The 15,123-nt window shown below is 54.4% G+C and overlaps 1 protein-coding gene across 1 annotated transcript in view; it reads right to left on the bottom strand.

Moving 5' to 3' along the window:
* CCDC33 (coiled-coil domain containing 33) overlaps positions 1 to 1,119 on the bottom strand; it is a 101,528-nt gene extending 100,409 nt beyond the window's left edge. Inside the window, exon 1 of the mRNA XM_032417935.1 lies at positions 810 to 1,119. Coding sequence (XP_032273826.1) covers positions 810 to 1,119 — 310 coding nt within the window. The remainder of the gene's footprint in view (positions 1 to 809) is intronic.
* Between the last annotated feature and the right edge of the window lie 14,004 nt (positions 1,120 to 15,123).

Raw genomic sequence — 15,123 nt, 5'->3', positions numbered from 1 at the left:
GGTAGGGCCCTGGGTGGGGAGGGGAAACCTGGGCGGCCGGCCCTCTGAGTGGGAGTGGGCTTGGCTAAGCTTTCCCAGCGGATGACGGCTTGACACCTCTCGGACCCCACCTCTGAGCCCTCCCTCTACCGATGTGGGGTTTGGGAGGGCTCTCAGCCGGTGACATGGTCCTGAGTATCACTACTTGGAGGGAAGAGTTCAACCTGTCCCTGATCTCTGGTCACCTGAAGGCCTGGGACTTGGTTTCCCCATTCCCTCACAGCCCTCCTCCTCCAGGAAGCCTGCCTACGTGGCCTCGCAGTCTAGGTGTGGATCTTCTGCTCCTTCCGGACCACTTAACTATTCTCTGTTGAGATTCCCGCCTTTCTACCTAATCTGGAAACTTCCTGAAGGCCAGACCCTGGTCTCCACCTCTCCATCCACCCCCATGCCCACAGTCCAGTGGTGCTCAGGGCTGGGCACCCAGGGCACTGGCTCCAACGTTACTCAGTGTGACATCCGGTGGGACTGGCCCCAAACCTGCTGTGTACTCAGCTTTTGTAAATTTACAAAGCCATTCCTCATCTGTCCTTTTATTTCCTCCTCACCCGACCCGTGTGACCAGCATCAGTGTCCCCCTGTCACACTGAAGGAGGCAGGGGCTCACGGAGGACCAGCATTTGCCCAAGATCACACAGACAGAGCTTTGGGATCCAGTCTAAAGTTCTGACCCTCTCAGTTTCCTTGAGGCTCCCTGGGGTCCCTGACAGGGGCTGGGGCAGGAGTTACAGGATCCTTCTCTCCCCCCAACCACCACCCTCACTTCATACCTTTGGGCAAAATAAAGACAAACTTGTTCCTGGTGAGGGCGAGGCTCTGGCCAGGATCCTGCTGCTCAATGACATCGGTGACAGCAGAGCAGGTAGGGAGGGGTTCCCCATTATTTACCTGCAACAGTACCCCAGCCCCAGATCCAGCCTGCAGGGGGTTCTCAGCTGTCAGCCGCAGGGCGTATCTGCCCTCCTCGTTAAACCCCACACTTAAGACTTCAAATTCCAGATCCAGTATCTTCTCCTCAGCCTTCAACCTCTGGCTCTGCAGGGATGCAGGGACCCAGGGTTCCGGCCCCCTGAAAGCCATGAACTTGCCGGGGACTGACCCCCAGGCTGAGCGCTGCCCCCTCCCTCCCACAGCCCCAGCCTGGGCCCAGTCTGAAAGCCTGTACACTGGGCACTCAGGGCCGTACCCCACCCCTCTCTGTTTGTTTGAGGAGAAACCAGGTAACAAGCCAGGAAGCTGGGCCTGTCATGGGGAACAAAGGCCGCCACTGATCCCTCCCTTTTAGCATTTGTTCATTCAACAAATATTTATTGAGCATCTAATGTGTGCCAGGCACTATTTTAGGCATTTGGAATACAGCAGTGAAACAAATGAAGGTTCCTGCCCTCCTGAAGCTTCTCTTCTAGTGGGGGAGGGAGGTTGGGACAGATAGAAACAGGCACAAAATATAGAAAATAAATAAATTATAATACGTGTTAGAAGATGATAATTCTATGGGAGAATTAGTGCAGGGTCAGGGATGAGGAGTACTGGTGTGGGGAGCACAGGGTATGGGGTTCTCAGGACTTTCCATTTCTGTCTCTATATGCCTATTCATTCCCAAAAGTTGGTGAGTTGGGGGGGGTGGTGCCAAGGGAAGAGGGACAGTGCTTGTTCTATGGGAGCATGGCCTTAGCACCTGCTTCTGGAACCAGTTTGCCTTTGTAATCAAAACTCACAATATTGGGCAGAGAGCCCAAAGCTTCTTACACTAAAGAGTTGTCAAGCTGGAATCCATCCTTCCTGAGCCTGGGTCTTGCTGATACCCAACAGGAGAGGGAAAATTCTGAACACTCTTCAGTAAGAACCATCTCTACCATCACCATCACCACCAACGTTATTACCACCACCATCATCACTATTACCATTGCCATCATCACCATCACCATTACCATCATCACCATCACCACCATCTCTATCACCACCAACATCATCACCATCACCACCATCATCACCATCATCACCATCACTATCACTGTCACCACCATCACCATCAGTACCATCACCACCATCACCACCACCACTATCACCATCACCATCATCACCACCACCACCACCACCATCACCATCATCACCATCACCATTATCATCATCACCATCACCACCATCTCTATCACCACCATCATCACCATCGACCATCGTCACCACCATCACCATCACTACCACCACCATCACCATCATCACCACCATCACCACCACCACCATCACCATCATCACCATCACCATTACCATCATCACCATCACCACCATCTCTATCACCACCATCATCACCATCACCACCGTCATCACCATCACCACCATCTCTATCACCACCATCACCACCATCACCACCATCACTATCATTATCACCATCACCACCATCATCACCATCTTCACCTCCAGTATCATCATCATCATCATTTATGATACTCTTCATTGAGCGGCTACTGCATGCCAGGCACTCTACATGGCTCTGTGATGTAGATATAATCATTCCCATTTTACAGATGAAGAATCTGAGGCTGAGAGAATCTCAGATTACACAGCTAGTAAGAAGCTGAGCTGAGATCTGTACCTATCACTATACTTTCTCCTATTAAACCTGTCCTGGGACTGGCTCGAAGATTGAAATTCATATTATCAGGGACTTCTGTATCCTAAAATTGACAAGTACAGTTCTGAGTCCAAAAAGCACATGTATGGGTAGCATAGATTTCATTCAAGAGTTCATTTGAAGTCACTTTGACTGGAATGCATTATTTCCACAAAGTAAGAGATAACCAGTCTAAAGATGGTATTGGCCAGCCCTGCTAAGGGTCCCCAAGTATGTGGTAGGCTTCCGCTGCAATGATTAGAATCCAGTTCCTTCAGATTCCCCCAAGGAGAAATTGAGGCAAAGAGGGTTTAGAAGACCAGAGTTCTAGCCACCTGACTTGCACGTGAACTTGGGCAGATCCCTTTCCCTCTCTGGGTGTCAGTGGCCCCATTTGTATCATAAGTGTGAGTTGGGTGGTAAGTCTTCCCACAGCTCTGGCGGTCTGCAACTCTGTAAGTCATAGTGGGAAAGGCCAGAGTCTGGCCATTTGGGAAGAGAGGCCACCTGGAAACCTTTGCCTCAACAGTTGGGCCTGACCAACCAACTTGGGTCTAGAAGCCATGGTTTGCCCTCGCTAGGTCTAAGGTCTTGGAGATCCGTGATTCAATTGAAGCAGCTCTCTTCCCTTGCATGTTCGAAGTGACCCCCAAAGATGTCACAAGATGGGAGTCACTCCCTTCTGCCCTGGGGCCAACCTCTGAGCTGCACCCAGCCCCATGACCCTGCAAGCAGATCCAATGCACACAACAGTTCTTTCTAGTCGGTTTACCCTGAGCCATGCCACACTTCCCTCTTCTTGCTTTCCTCTCTTCTTTCCCTCCCTCCCACTTTCTATAAAAGGTCTGAGGTGACCATGTTGGTCTCAGCATGGTTGGAGGGCCCTGCACCCCTTCCACTTCCCGCCTCCCCTCCCCAACTCAGTCTCTGGGAAAGGCTCATTTTTGGGGTGTGTATGTGTGTGTGTGTGTGTGTATAGTTATCCTTTAAAATTATGGTAAAATAGATATAATGTAAAACTTACCTTCTTAATCATTTCTAGGTGTGCAGTTCAGTAAATGTTAAGTACATTCACATTATTGCACAACCCATCTCCAGAACTCTTCTCATCTTATAAAACTGAAACTCTATACCCATGAAACAACAACTCCCTATTCCTCCCTCCCCCCAGCTCCTGGCAACCGGCCCTTCTACTTTCTGTCTTTATGAATGTGACTGCTCCTCATCTAAGTGGAGTCACACAGTATTTGTCCTTTTGTGACTGGCTTATTTCACTTAACATAATGCCCTGGGGAGGCTTACTTTTGCCCCAGGCCGGGCCTGCCCTGTCTCCCCTCCCCTGCCTTTGCTGGTGCTCTTCCCTCTGCCCCAACTGCCCAGCCACACCGGGCGGGCGTCATCCTACGCAGCCTGCAGACTAGCTAAAAGCCTCTTCCTCTGGAACTGGGTCAATGACTCCCACCCCTGCCCCACTCTGCACCTTCCTCCTTCTGTCTCAAATGATGACTTGCCATAGTCGACTGAATATTCCTTCAGGGATCATGTCTGTGTGTCCAGGCCAGGGCTGAGCAAGGGATAGGTACCTGGGGGACCATTAAAGCATTATTGAATGAATGAATGAGTGAGGGGATGAATGAATGAGTGAGGGGATGAATGAATGAGTGAATGAATGAAAGGATAAATGAGTGGATGGACAAACCTGATCCAGCTTTTGCTTGTACAGAAAAGAATAAGAAATGGTTCTTTGGCTATTTCAACTGGATTCCATCTGAGAGAAGCGAAGACCATTTTGGGCTCTTGACTCATGCTTGGACTCAGAGATGCATCCTGGTGCCTCACTGGGCAGGCTGGTGCCTGGGAGAGAGGGCAGGGGTAAGTGACAGGGCAGGAGGTAGTGGTCCCTTTTTTGTTCTTTTTTCATCAAGATTTTTTTTTTTTTAAGATTTATTTATTTATTTTAGAGACACAGAGAGAGAGAGAGCAGAGGGACAGGGAGAAGAAGAGAAGCAGACTCCCACTGAGCACAGAGCCCGACGCGGGGCTTGATCCCACGAACCCTGAGCTGAGCCGAAATCAAGAGTTGGGCACTTAACCAACTGAGCCACCCAGGCGCCCCAGGAGGTAGTGGTTCCTAATGCTCAGGCTTCTCTGGGCCTGGCCTCAGTTCCACAGAGAAAGTCTGGAAACCTCAGTGAATTTTAGCAGGTCAGGCCTGGATGGTGCTCCCACTTTACAGATGGAAAAACTGAGCCCAGGGTAGCAGATCAGGACCACCTCCCTACTCCCTTTGCAGGATTCTCTCTACTCCTAGCTGCCTCCCTATTCAGCTTTCTGTGGTTTTCAAAAGATTGAAACTGCAGGCAGAGGCCTGGTTCCCTCAGAAGGAGTCAGGAAGGAGCAGGATGTGGGGTGAGGAGGGGAGGCAGTGGTGCTGACTTCCAAGCTGCCCTCCTGGGCTCCAGGATGAAAGGCCTTAATGGAGCCCTCCAGTCTTCTTTCTTCTCTGGAAGAATGGCCACTCGGAGGCTGCTGGCTTTGTCTGGAAGAGCCTGGCCTCTAATTAGCCCATCCCAGAGGGCCCCTTCCTGCTTCCCACAATGGCTCCTTTTAGCCTCCTCTGTTGACACCCGTGGGCCCTCAGACCCCCATCCTCATCCCCAGGGAGCCATCTCCAGCTCTCCCTCAACCCCTGGTCTCAGCTCAGAGCTGAATCCTCCCAGCAGGGACGTCTGTGAGTTCCTGGACCCTCCCAATAGTGCTGGCACGATTATCCCCTTCTACAGATGGGGAAACAGAGGTTCAGAGAGATCAGGTAGGGGAGTGAAGAGATGGACCTGGACCTCAGGCCTCCTGATTCCCAGGCCAGTGTGGTGATTTCAGTAGCCAGCCTCCTCCCCCCAGCAGCTTCTCCCCTCCTACCCCTGTTCCCCCCGCCCCCCATGGAACAGTCCCAGGCCACTCCCTTCAAGTCCACAGCGCCAGAAGCCTACGGGGTGATAGAATCATAGACTCAGCCCTGGTAAAGTGAGGCATGGCAGCCAGCCTCTCTCCACTGCACAGATAGGAAAACAGGAGGAGAGCAGGAAAGAGCCTCTTTGTGGTCACTCAGTAACTGGTAAAGGCAAAATTAGAAGTCTGGTTTCTTCCCTTCACTGAGAGTGGCGGTTAGGGTTGGGGTCTGGCTACCTTGAGACTCTTTCCTCTGAGTGGTAACTCTGATCCAATCTCCATGTCTCTGGCACCATCGGGCTGCATCTCCTCCCCTTCCTGGCCTCCTGCTCCGAGCTTTGGCATGGAGCACTGTCAGGAGAGTCCGGGTCATGCCTGCAGCCCTCCAGCAGGAGCTGGGGCTGCACCCGTGACCCCTGGGCTCACATGACAGCCCCTCTCTGCCAGCCGTAGCTCAGAAGGGATAAAGTTCCTGAGGTAGCAGAAAGGAGAGGGCGCTCCACTCGGGCAGCATCAGCAGCGCCGACCTTTGCCTCCCATGCTTGCCCGGCTGTTCTACCGGCTCCAGGGACTCAAGCTCCCGAGCCCCGCGTCCGGCCTGCTTGGGGGCCCTGCAGACTCTGGGGGTTCAGAGACCAGCCCCAGTCCTCTGCACAGGAGACAGGCAGGGCAGGTAAGTGGGGAGGGAGAGAGGGGAGCTGGCCGGGGCAGCACTATGTTAGCACACAAGAAGGCCCGAGAAAAGGTGCCGCCTAGAACCTTCAGCTGGAGAGACCAACTTCACAGTCAGGCTCAGAGAGACAGAGAGAAGAACAAAACAAAGAGCAGGGGGGGCGCCTGGGTGGCTCAGTCGTTAAGCAGCTGCGTTCGGCTCAGGTCATGGTCCCAGGGTCCTGGGATCGAGCCCCGCATCGGGCTCCCTGCTCAGCGGGAAGCCTGCTTCTCCCTCTCCCACTCCCCCTGCTTGTGTTCCCTCTCTCGCTGTGTCTCTCTCTGTCAAATAAATAAATAAATAAATAAATAAATAAATAAATAAATAAAATCTTAAAAAAAAAAAAACAAAAAACAAAGAGCAGGAGAGAGGAACGGAAAGGGAAAGACAGGTTAGAGAGAGAGACACACAGAAATTGACAGAGAGTGAGGCAGAGACAGAGAGATAGAAGGAGAGGCAGAAAGGTGGGGGACAGGCGGACCGAGCCAGACAGGGCGAGGGTGGGATAGAGAGAGACAGTAACAGGGATGGAAAGAGAGACTGATGGACTGGGACAAACAGGCAGCAGAAGGGCAGGACACAGAAAGAGAGAAAGGAGCCAGATGGGAGATACTGACAGACAGACCCACCAGTAGGCACCACTGGGCAGAGCTTCTGCTGTGTTCTCATCAGACAGAATGCTGAGAGGTATGTCTCAGGTGGGCCACTTGACCAACTCTGGGGGCCTTTGCCCAACTCCAGGGATTGGGTCCCAGACAGGGTTCCCAACCACAGAAGGGAGCAGAGTCCAAGCCCTGGGAAGGGAGGTTTCTGGACAAAGAGCTGTGAGCTCTCTGTATGTGTAGGGGGTGGAAGGAGGGAGGATCTTTGGCAAAACCTCTCCTAGCTCAGTCACTGCCCTGGCATATCATGTGGCATCTCTAGGCCTCAGTTTCCTCTGAGGTGATGGTGAATATAGGTAGAGCAGGGGTCTCTGAGATCTCCTTCTGCCCTAAGATCTGGCCTTAGCTCAGGCTCTTTCTTTGCAGCTAATTTACTGCTCTATCCTACTTAATTCATGACCTCTACCTCATAGACCAAGATGGCTGCCTGAGATCCAGCCATCATTTCAGCCATCGGGAAGGAGGAAGGAGTAAAGAAAACATCGCTCTTTTAAAGAACACCCCTTTTCAGAAGTTATAGTCAATGCTTCTTTTTCCATCTCACTGGCCAATACCTAGTCTCAGGGCTGTATGTAAGCTTCAGGAGAGTCTGGAGGATGTGTAGTACTAGCCTGGGGACAGAATCTGTTTCACACAGCTCAGTGATGCCTGCACAGCTCCTCTCACACAGCAGGCTTCAATACAGCCTTACAGTGTTTTCATTTGATTTACTAGATGGATAAATAGATAGATAGATAGATTTTAAATATACATTTCAAGCAAATGAAAATCCCCCTTCATTTTCCCAAACTCATTCCTCCCTCGAGTGTGACCACTATGAACAATTTGCTGTGTGTCTGCTCGATTCATTTTCTAATGTATTTACACTCGCGTGCGCACACACACATGTGCATGCCCACACATACCTAGCTTAAAGGAACATTCACGTATTGCTCAGCAATTTGCATTCATGGTTATTATACTTGACACTATGTCTTGGAGGTTTTACCATGTGAGGCCATGAGCAAGTACCTTACTGTATAGGCTTATCAAAGCTGATCCATGGATATTGGGCTTGTTGCCAAGTTTTGCATTACCAAGGACCTTGGAAGATGCAGGGCATCTTCCCTGCATATGTATGCAAATGTTCTAGATTTCCTGAAAAGGGGCCAAAGGTGAATTTTCTCTTTGAGTTGTGGGTTTACCCCTTTCTATGTAAAATCTCTTCTCATGGCTGTGCCCTCTGTCTGGAGTCTTCACCATCATGGGGAACCAAGCTCACATCCTAAAGCCTGTGTTCCTTAGGCTGTCCAACCCTTTTGTTGACTGTTCCCCATTTCTCCTTGGAGGAAGAAGGTGCCTCCCTTGGTGTCCGTCTCCTGGGGATTTAGGGCTCTACTTCTGGTCCCCATCTTTATCTCTTCCCTCCCCTCCCTGCCTGCCACAGCACAACACCTTCTGAGCCCACTTCTCCTTCCCCAGTGCTGTTTACCCCTCCAGGGCACGCCCTCTAGGAGGAGGAGGGGAGAGCATGGTGAGCCCGAGCCCGCCTCCAGCCGACAGAGATGGGCCCAGTGTCCCTGAAGCCTTGGGGTTGCAGGAATGTGCTTGGGACGAACAGCAGGCCCCAGAACCCCAGCCTTCTCCTGGACAGAGACTGGGCCACGAAGAGTGAAGAGAAGGCTCTCCCCCTTGAATGGATCATTCCTGAAATTCAAGCCCCAAAGTCCCATGAAAGTGTGACAAAGTCCCCCTTACCGTGGTCAGGGCCCTCAGCCCAGCTGGGCAGCAGCGGGTTATTAAAAGCTTAGCTGGTGGTTCCCCTCTGGCTTGGAGCAATTCATCAGGCCACGGCCCCCCGGGAGTGATGGATGGTGACAAATGAGAGTAGGTAGGGGGTTCCTGAGCCCTTCCAGGGCCACAGCTGGGGAAACTCAGCCATCAAAGCCCTGTGTAGGCTTCTCCACCAGAGGTGACTCTGAGGGCCAGGGAGATCAAGTTTCAGGCAAATGGTTTCGGGAGGTGGAGAGGCTTCTCTGGAGACAAGCCGTCCTGTGTGCTATGTGGGGCCCAGCCTGGCTGAGGGCCTGAGCTGGAGAGATGGGGGTGGGGTGGGCTTCTCTGATTCTGCACAGGCGGGAGGCCTGGGGTAGGGGGCAGGAGGCCTGAGGGGTGGGAGGAGGGGCAGGGCCAGAGCCGGTGGGAAGGAGGGAGCTGCTTTTCTGGGAGAAGGAGATCAAACACTTTCTAAAGCAGGTGCTGGGGACCCTGTTCGGGGCCATCTGCTGAGACTGCACAAGCAGCCAGCCCTCCGGGATCCTAGCCAGGGCTGGCGCTAGCACTCAGAGGAGGAGGCCTCCGTTGCTGGGGAGCACCCTGGGGCTGGAGCCAAGCCTCGTGAGCCAGGTAGGACCGGAAGAGGAGGGGACACAGGGACAAGGCACTTCAGCGGGGACAGAGCCCCAACAAAGGCTTGGAGGCAGGAAGTCAGCAGGATGGTAGGGGGGAGTAATTCTGAGGGATGAAGTTGGAGACCTGGAGATGGCTGTCCTTGGGGGACACTGGGGAGCTAGTGCCGGCTCCGAAGACAGGGAGACGTCCGAAGAGTCGGGTCTCAGTACGGTTTGCTGGGAGAGATTGATGGAGAGCCCTATCCTGCGGCCAGGAGGGAACAAGGAGAGAGAACTCAGAGAAAGAGAGAGAGAGAACTCAGGGGATCTAACAGTCAGTTCCTCGGTGAGGAGGGAGGGCAGCACGGAGGCTACATCTCAAGGCCAGAGCATGGTGACACCACGCCAGGAAGGGAGAATCTGGGGCTCCTATAGCTGGGGGAATCTTCATGGCCTTCTGGCCAGTCCTCCTTTGAAGGCAGGAAACCCTCTGTAGCATCTTGATGTTACCACCCTCTTCTTGATTGCCTCCCCTGATTGGGGGCTCACTCCTCTGTGAGAGTAAGAAAGCTACCTTTGTCCCGGGCTGAAATCTGCCTCCCTAGCTTCCCTCCTCTGAGTCAGTTCTAGCCTAGCTTTCTGGGAGGGGAGGGACATGCTGCTCCCTGACACAGATGGCCACCTTCCTCCTACCCCTCACCAGGGTCTACACTCACGCCAGAGCAGTCTGGCCCAAATCCCTCATGTCCGATGGTGTTGGTGGTAAGGGGGACAGGAGAGTTCCAGGAAGGGCTTGTCAGGTGATGCTTCTGATGCTCCCTCGTGGCAAGGGAGGTAGGAGGTAGAGAGCTAAGAGGTAGAGAGCCATCCACACTCTCCCCTCACGAGCTTGGCAGCCGACAACATGCCACTGAACGGGGTCAATCTGTGTCTGGGGACAGGTTAGGTACCCGTGTCAGTCTGATACACGGGCGCCATGTCGCTGGGGGTAGACCCGGAGCTCACTGGCCTGCATGGGCTTGCACCTGACTTGGCTGCCTCTCCACGGGGGACCCCATGGGCAGGACCCAGCTGCATAGGCAGGCACATTGGCCAGCCCCCCCGCCACCCGCTGCCGCCCCTCTCCTGGACCGAACATCCCTTGGGCATTCTTTGCTGCAAAGCCGGGGATTAGGGATGGTGCTGAGGCTCTCTGAGGTGTCACTGAAGTTTGGGTGTTGTGCAACTTTTGGGGGGATATGTTGGACTCAGAGAGCCCAGGGCTGGGATGGGAGGGTGGTGGGCAATGGGGTCTCTGGACCTTCTGCAACTGCTCACCATGGTTCCGACCATTATGCTCCAACCTGTGCTTGATTTGCCCATGTCTGAGGGTCCTTGGAATGTGACCGAGGTTCTGAGCTGTTTCAGAGATTCTGGTACGATACTGATGTTCTGGGGGCTCATGGGGGTGACAGGTTCCAGGAGTTCTTGTGGTATTACTATAATTCTGGGGATATTGCTGAGATTCTGGAGGTGCTCTGGGGAATCAGGGAATCCTTGGGGGTGTTTCTGAGATTTGGGGGATGCTGCTGGCCTTCCCTATTGCCTCTGGCCCACTGTTAGCTCCTTTTAAGCCTAGCACTTTGCCCTTTGAGGATTTTGATAACCACAGGCTGCTGAAGGCGCACACGTGGGCCTCTGTTCCTGGACGCAAATATTCCTCAGATTTAATCAACTTGAACAAAAACATGGGGAGGAAGGAAGCCCTGTCCCAAGGCCTTCATGGGCCAGCTCCAGCCCCAGGGGCAGAGCAGAGCAGCTCGTGTCAGGCCCAGGTAGCAGATGGCCTTTGTCTTCTCAGAACCCAGAAGCTTTTTGTGACCCCTTCTAACAGTGAGCAGGGCTTAGGCCCCCAATCTGTGCCCCGCTGGGAGCCCCTCAGGTATTGCTACCAGCCTCTTCTGAGTGTACCCACATGGGCTCACGCAGACCACACCAGACTGGCACCCCTGCCCCGTCTTCTTGCCTTCCAGACTCCCCTTCTTAGCTCTCCTAAGGCACCTCATTCTTACTACCATTGCTGACCTTGTCTGACATTGGTGCCCTGCTCCAGGCCCCCTCCTCCAGGAAGCCTCCAAGACTGCCCAAGACGTCTCCTTATAAATCCCCCTCCCCACCCCTCTTCTCGGAACTTCTACAGTCTGTCTCTGAAGTCCCTCCAACTCTCCAGCCCCTCCTCTCCTGATGGCAAGTACCAGTCTCCGACTCTTCTGGGTATGAGTCACCCTATAAAGCCAGCTCCCGTGGGTCGGCTGTGGACTCTGCTGCCAGGTGGAGAAATTCGTCAGGAGCACATCATTACCATCTTTCTCTTCTCAGTACATTTCCTGGCCTGCCTGCAGCCTGGCCAGGTGGCATCTCTCCTAACACCTTGGTGCCAACCCTCCCATTTTACAGATGCAAGCACCAAGCCATTCCAGCTCTGAGCTGAGGAGGTACTTTGGACTCAAGAAGTGGGGTCCCCCTCCCAGCCTGAGCTATGTAGCCCCCCAGTATCCATGATTCTTTCACCTGGCCTGCCTCCCTCCCTGCCCCCACCAGCGTGGATGGGGGAGTGGGGGGGGAGCGGAGGGGGGCAGGAGGGTGGGTAGAAGACGATAGGGGACACCTGGGTAGTCACAGCCTCTGTGGCTTTGACCTTCTCGCTACAGCTAGTGGCTGGTGTGCTGCTCCACATTCTTGGGCCGTGAAGTCATTGAGGGCAGGGAGTAGGGGCCTCAGGGAGAGCAGAGCCCATAGTCAAAGCCAGGCTGGAAGCCCCACCCCTCCTGGGACAGAGGAAGGGTTGAGACCCAGAGAGGCCAAGGGAATCCCTCACAGTCACACAGCCAGCCCCAGGGTTCAAACCCAGGTAAGGCTGCGTCCCCGACCAGGGCACTTCCCACTCCATATAGGAACTGTGCTTTCCCCCCTGGGCCTGCTCCTGCCCGTTGTCCGTGTGGCCTCCATCAAGGTGCGGCCTGCTGTCCACTGCGCCCACACCCAAGCAGAGGGACAAAGCTCACAATTTCTTCACCTCTGGTTGGGGCCTCCTGAAGGTGACCTCTGCATCTCCCCAGTGAGGCGGGAGGTGATCTCACGGGCCCTGGGATATCCCTGCGGGAGGCCGCTGGAAGGCATCCACTGCAAGCCCCTTTGGGGGCAGAGCAGGGTTTGGTGGGGCGAGAGGTGCTGTGGGGAAGGGATTGGGTCAGGGACTGGGTCTGGGCTCAGCTGGGCCCCTCCCTGCCAGCCTGGCTCAGCCCCTGAGGCTGATGGAGGCTCCTTCAGGCAGCCTGAATGTCTTTCCTCAGTGCCCAGCTAGGTACCCCTCTCTTCCCCCAGGTCTCTGCTCACACGTCACCTCCTCTGCGGGGCCTTCCCTGACCATCCAGCCTAAAGCAGCCACCTCCTGTCTGTCTGTCTCTCTTCTCTCGCCCCACTTTATTTTCCCTCTCAGTGCCATGACACGTTTGTCTCCCCGTACCTCTCTTGCTCATGGCTACATTCTCAGCATGTAGAACCTTGCCTGGTGCATAATCAGGATGCAATCAACATTTGTTGCGTAAATGAATGAATGAACAAACCAGACCGGGGAGGCTTCCTCCAGGGAAGGAAGCAGTTTCTGACAGGCAGAGTTGCCCAGCGATGAACATCTCTGCCTTGTATAGAGGGAGTGAGCTCTCCATCACAGACTGGACTCCAATTGTTGGATATATCACCAGGGGGATTTAAGATCAGATAGAAGTTAATTGCTCTCTAGGCTGGGGGTCCAGAAATCCTGAGCGGAGAAGGGGGTGTGGGGCTCTGGTGTTGGAGCAGAGGCTCTGAAATGCCTGGCTGGAGACATACACAGGAGCCTGCGCAGGGCAGGCCTGTGGAGGGTGATGGTCACTAGAACGAGCAATGGCTTGGCCAAACCCAGTTCATAAAGTCCTCGTCACCCGAGAGCCCCATACTGTGTGTGCACCAGCGGAATAAGGGAGGAAGAAGAGAAGAGGCCGAGTTCTGCCCCCAGGACCTCACAGCCAGGCTTAGGAGGCTGGATTCACCCCAAGTTCCTGGGAACAGATGGGTAGTGTGGGCTCCTGCATTGCATCACAGAGAGTTCAGGTTCAGTTCTGAGTCAGCTGCCGCTGACAGCTCTGCGGGAGGGGGAGGGGTGGTCTGAGCCCTCTTCCTGGAAGAGGGTCATTTGAAGGAGGGGGGAGAAGCCAAGGCCGACATGGCACTCAGGCCCTAATCCTGGAAGGCCTCGTGGGCCTGGCTACGAAGTTTGCATGGGGAGCTTTTAGAATTTCAAGCTCAGTCTCCATTGAGCACCCCCTCCCCCCGGGGGGCTGTTCCCTCTATGAGGATACCCGCTTCCTTCTGCTCCACTCCCATCCTCAAGACCCCCACCCTCCGCACAGCTGACTTTTCCTTGCCCTCAGATCTCCATGAAAAGATTTATTTTTTCGGGAACCCCCCATTTTTTTTGGACCAAATTCAGCTTCCTATGGTATACATCAGAGCGTTCTGTGCCTTCCCTTTGTAGACAGGAAGATTCAGACTCGTGGTTATTTACCTACTTGTCTGTGCCCCCCCCTGAAGTGTAAACTCTCACATGCCAGGGCCCAGAATAGTGCCTGCACTTAGTAGTTGTTCAATGAATTTATGTTAAAAGAATACATGTATGAATGCCTTTAGAAAAAACACTTGTGGAATGAGTGCCTTAGCTGGAGGGCGTGTGTGGCCCAGGGTCCCCTGGGGTATTGGAAAGACAGGGACCTTCAGATGTTCACGGGGCCTGACACCCACCCAGGGACAGGGGCCTGAGAAGGGCTCACTGTCTTTATCTGCATCTTGTTTCCCTTCCGAGCTGGGGCCAGGAAGGGGAGGGGAGCCAGCCAGGGGTACAGCTTCTCAGGGGCAGGGTGGGGGGATGGAGAGGGAGCCCCAGCCCCTGCCTGGGCCCTGCCTTCCTCACCCTCACCCCATAGCATGGGAGGAACCGTGGACAAGAGGGGTTCTTCTTGCTTACCCGTGGGTCTGGTTTGTGTTTAGAGGACTAATCTCCTCCTCATGAGGGTGAGTTATCTCCTTGTGAAATCAAGTTGGAGAAACTAGAAGTTTTTACCAGTGAGACACATGTTGCCTCCTTCATGGAAACCCAGGAGAAGGAGTGGACAGGCTCCCCCTCCCCGCCTCCACCCCTGGTCCAGCCCCAGCTGCTCCTTGGGTTGCCGAACGCTGGACTGTGTGCGTGGTGCCCTGCAGATGCAGAGGGCAGAGGTGTGGGCGCTTGGGGGGGCACAGGAGGCAGGTACGTATGCGCAGCCTGGTGCCGGACCCTCCTGGCCACACGCCTGCAGGGCTCAGGCCGCGTGGAGCTGGGGCCTCCTACCCTGGCGGGGCACTTTGTCAGGACCATGATGTGATCCCATCACTGAGGGCCAAAGGAGGCAGAGAGGGGCAGGCTAAGGCTGGGGGTGGGGTGGGTGGGGGGGTTGTCTCGGGGAAGCCTAACAAAGAGGGGGATTGGGCTGACCCCTGAGGGCAGGAGGGACCTGGAGCCCAGCTGGGAGGTTCCAGCTGTGTTGGGCCCGCCTGCTGCCCGCCCACCCTTTCATCTCTGCAGCTCCTTCCTCCCTGCCCTTCCTTGAGTGTGTGTCTGTGGGTCGTTTGGGTGGCTTTGGGGAGGGGGAAGGAAGGGGGGGGTTTCTGTGGACAGCTTGGATTGGACAAACTTTCTTTGAAAATGGGCCTTTGCACAGAGGCTGG

This window comes from Phoca vitulina, unplaced genomic scaffold (genome assembly GCF_004348235.1).
Source record: "Phoca vitulina isolate PV1807 unplaced genomic scaffold, GSC_HSeal_1.0 scaffold20, whole genome shotgun sequence".
NCBI lineage: Eukaryota > Metazoa > Chordata > Mammalia > Carnivora > Phocidae > Phoca > Phoca vitulina.
Note: the sequence above shows the minus strand (reverse complement) of the source record. Positions and strands in the feature narration are given on the sequence as shown.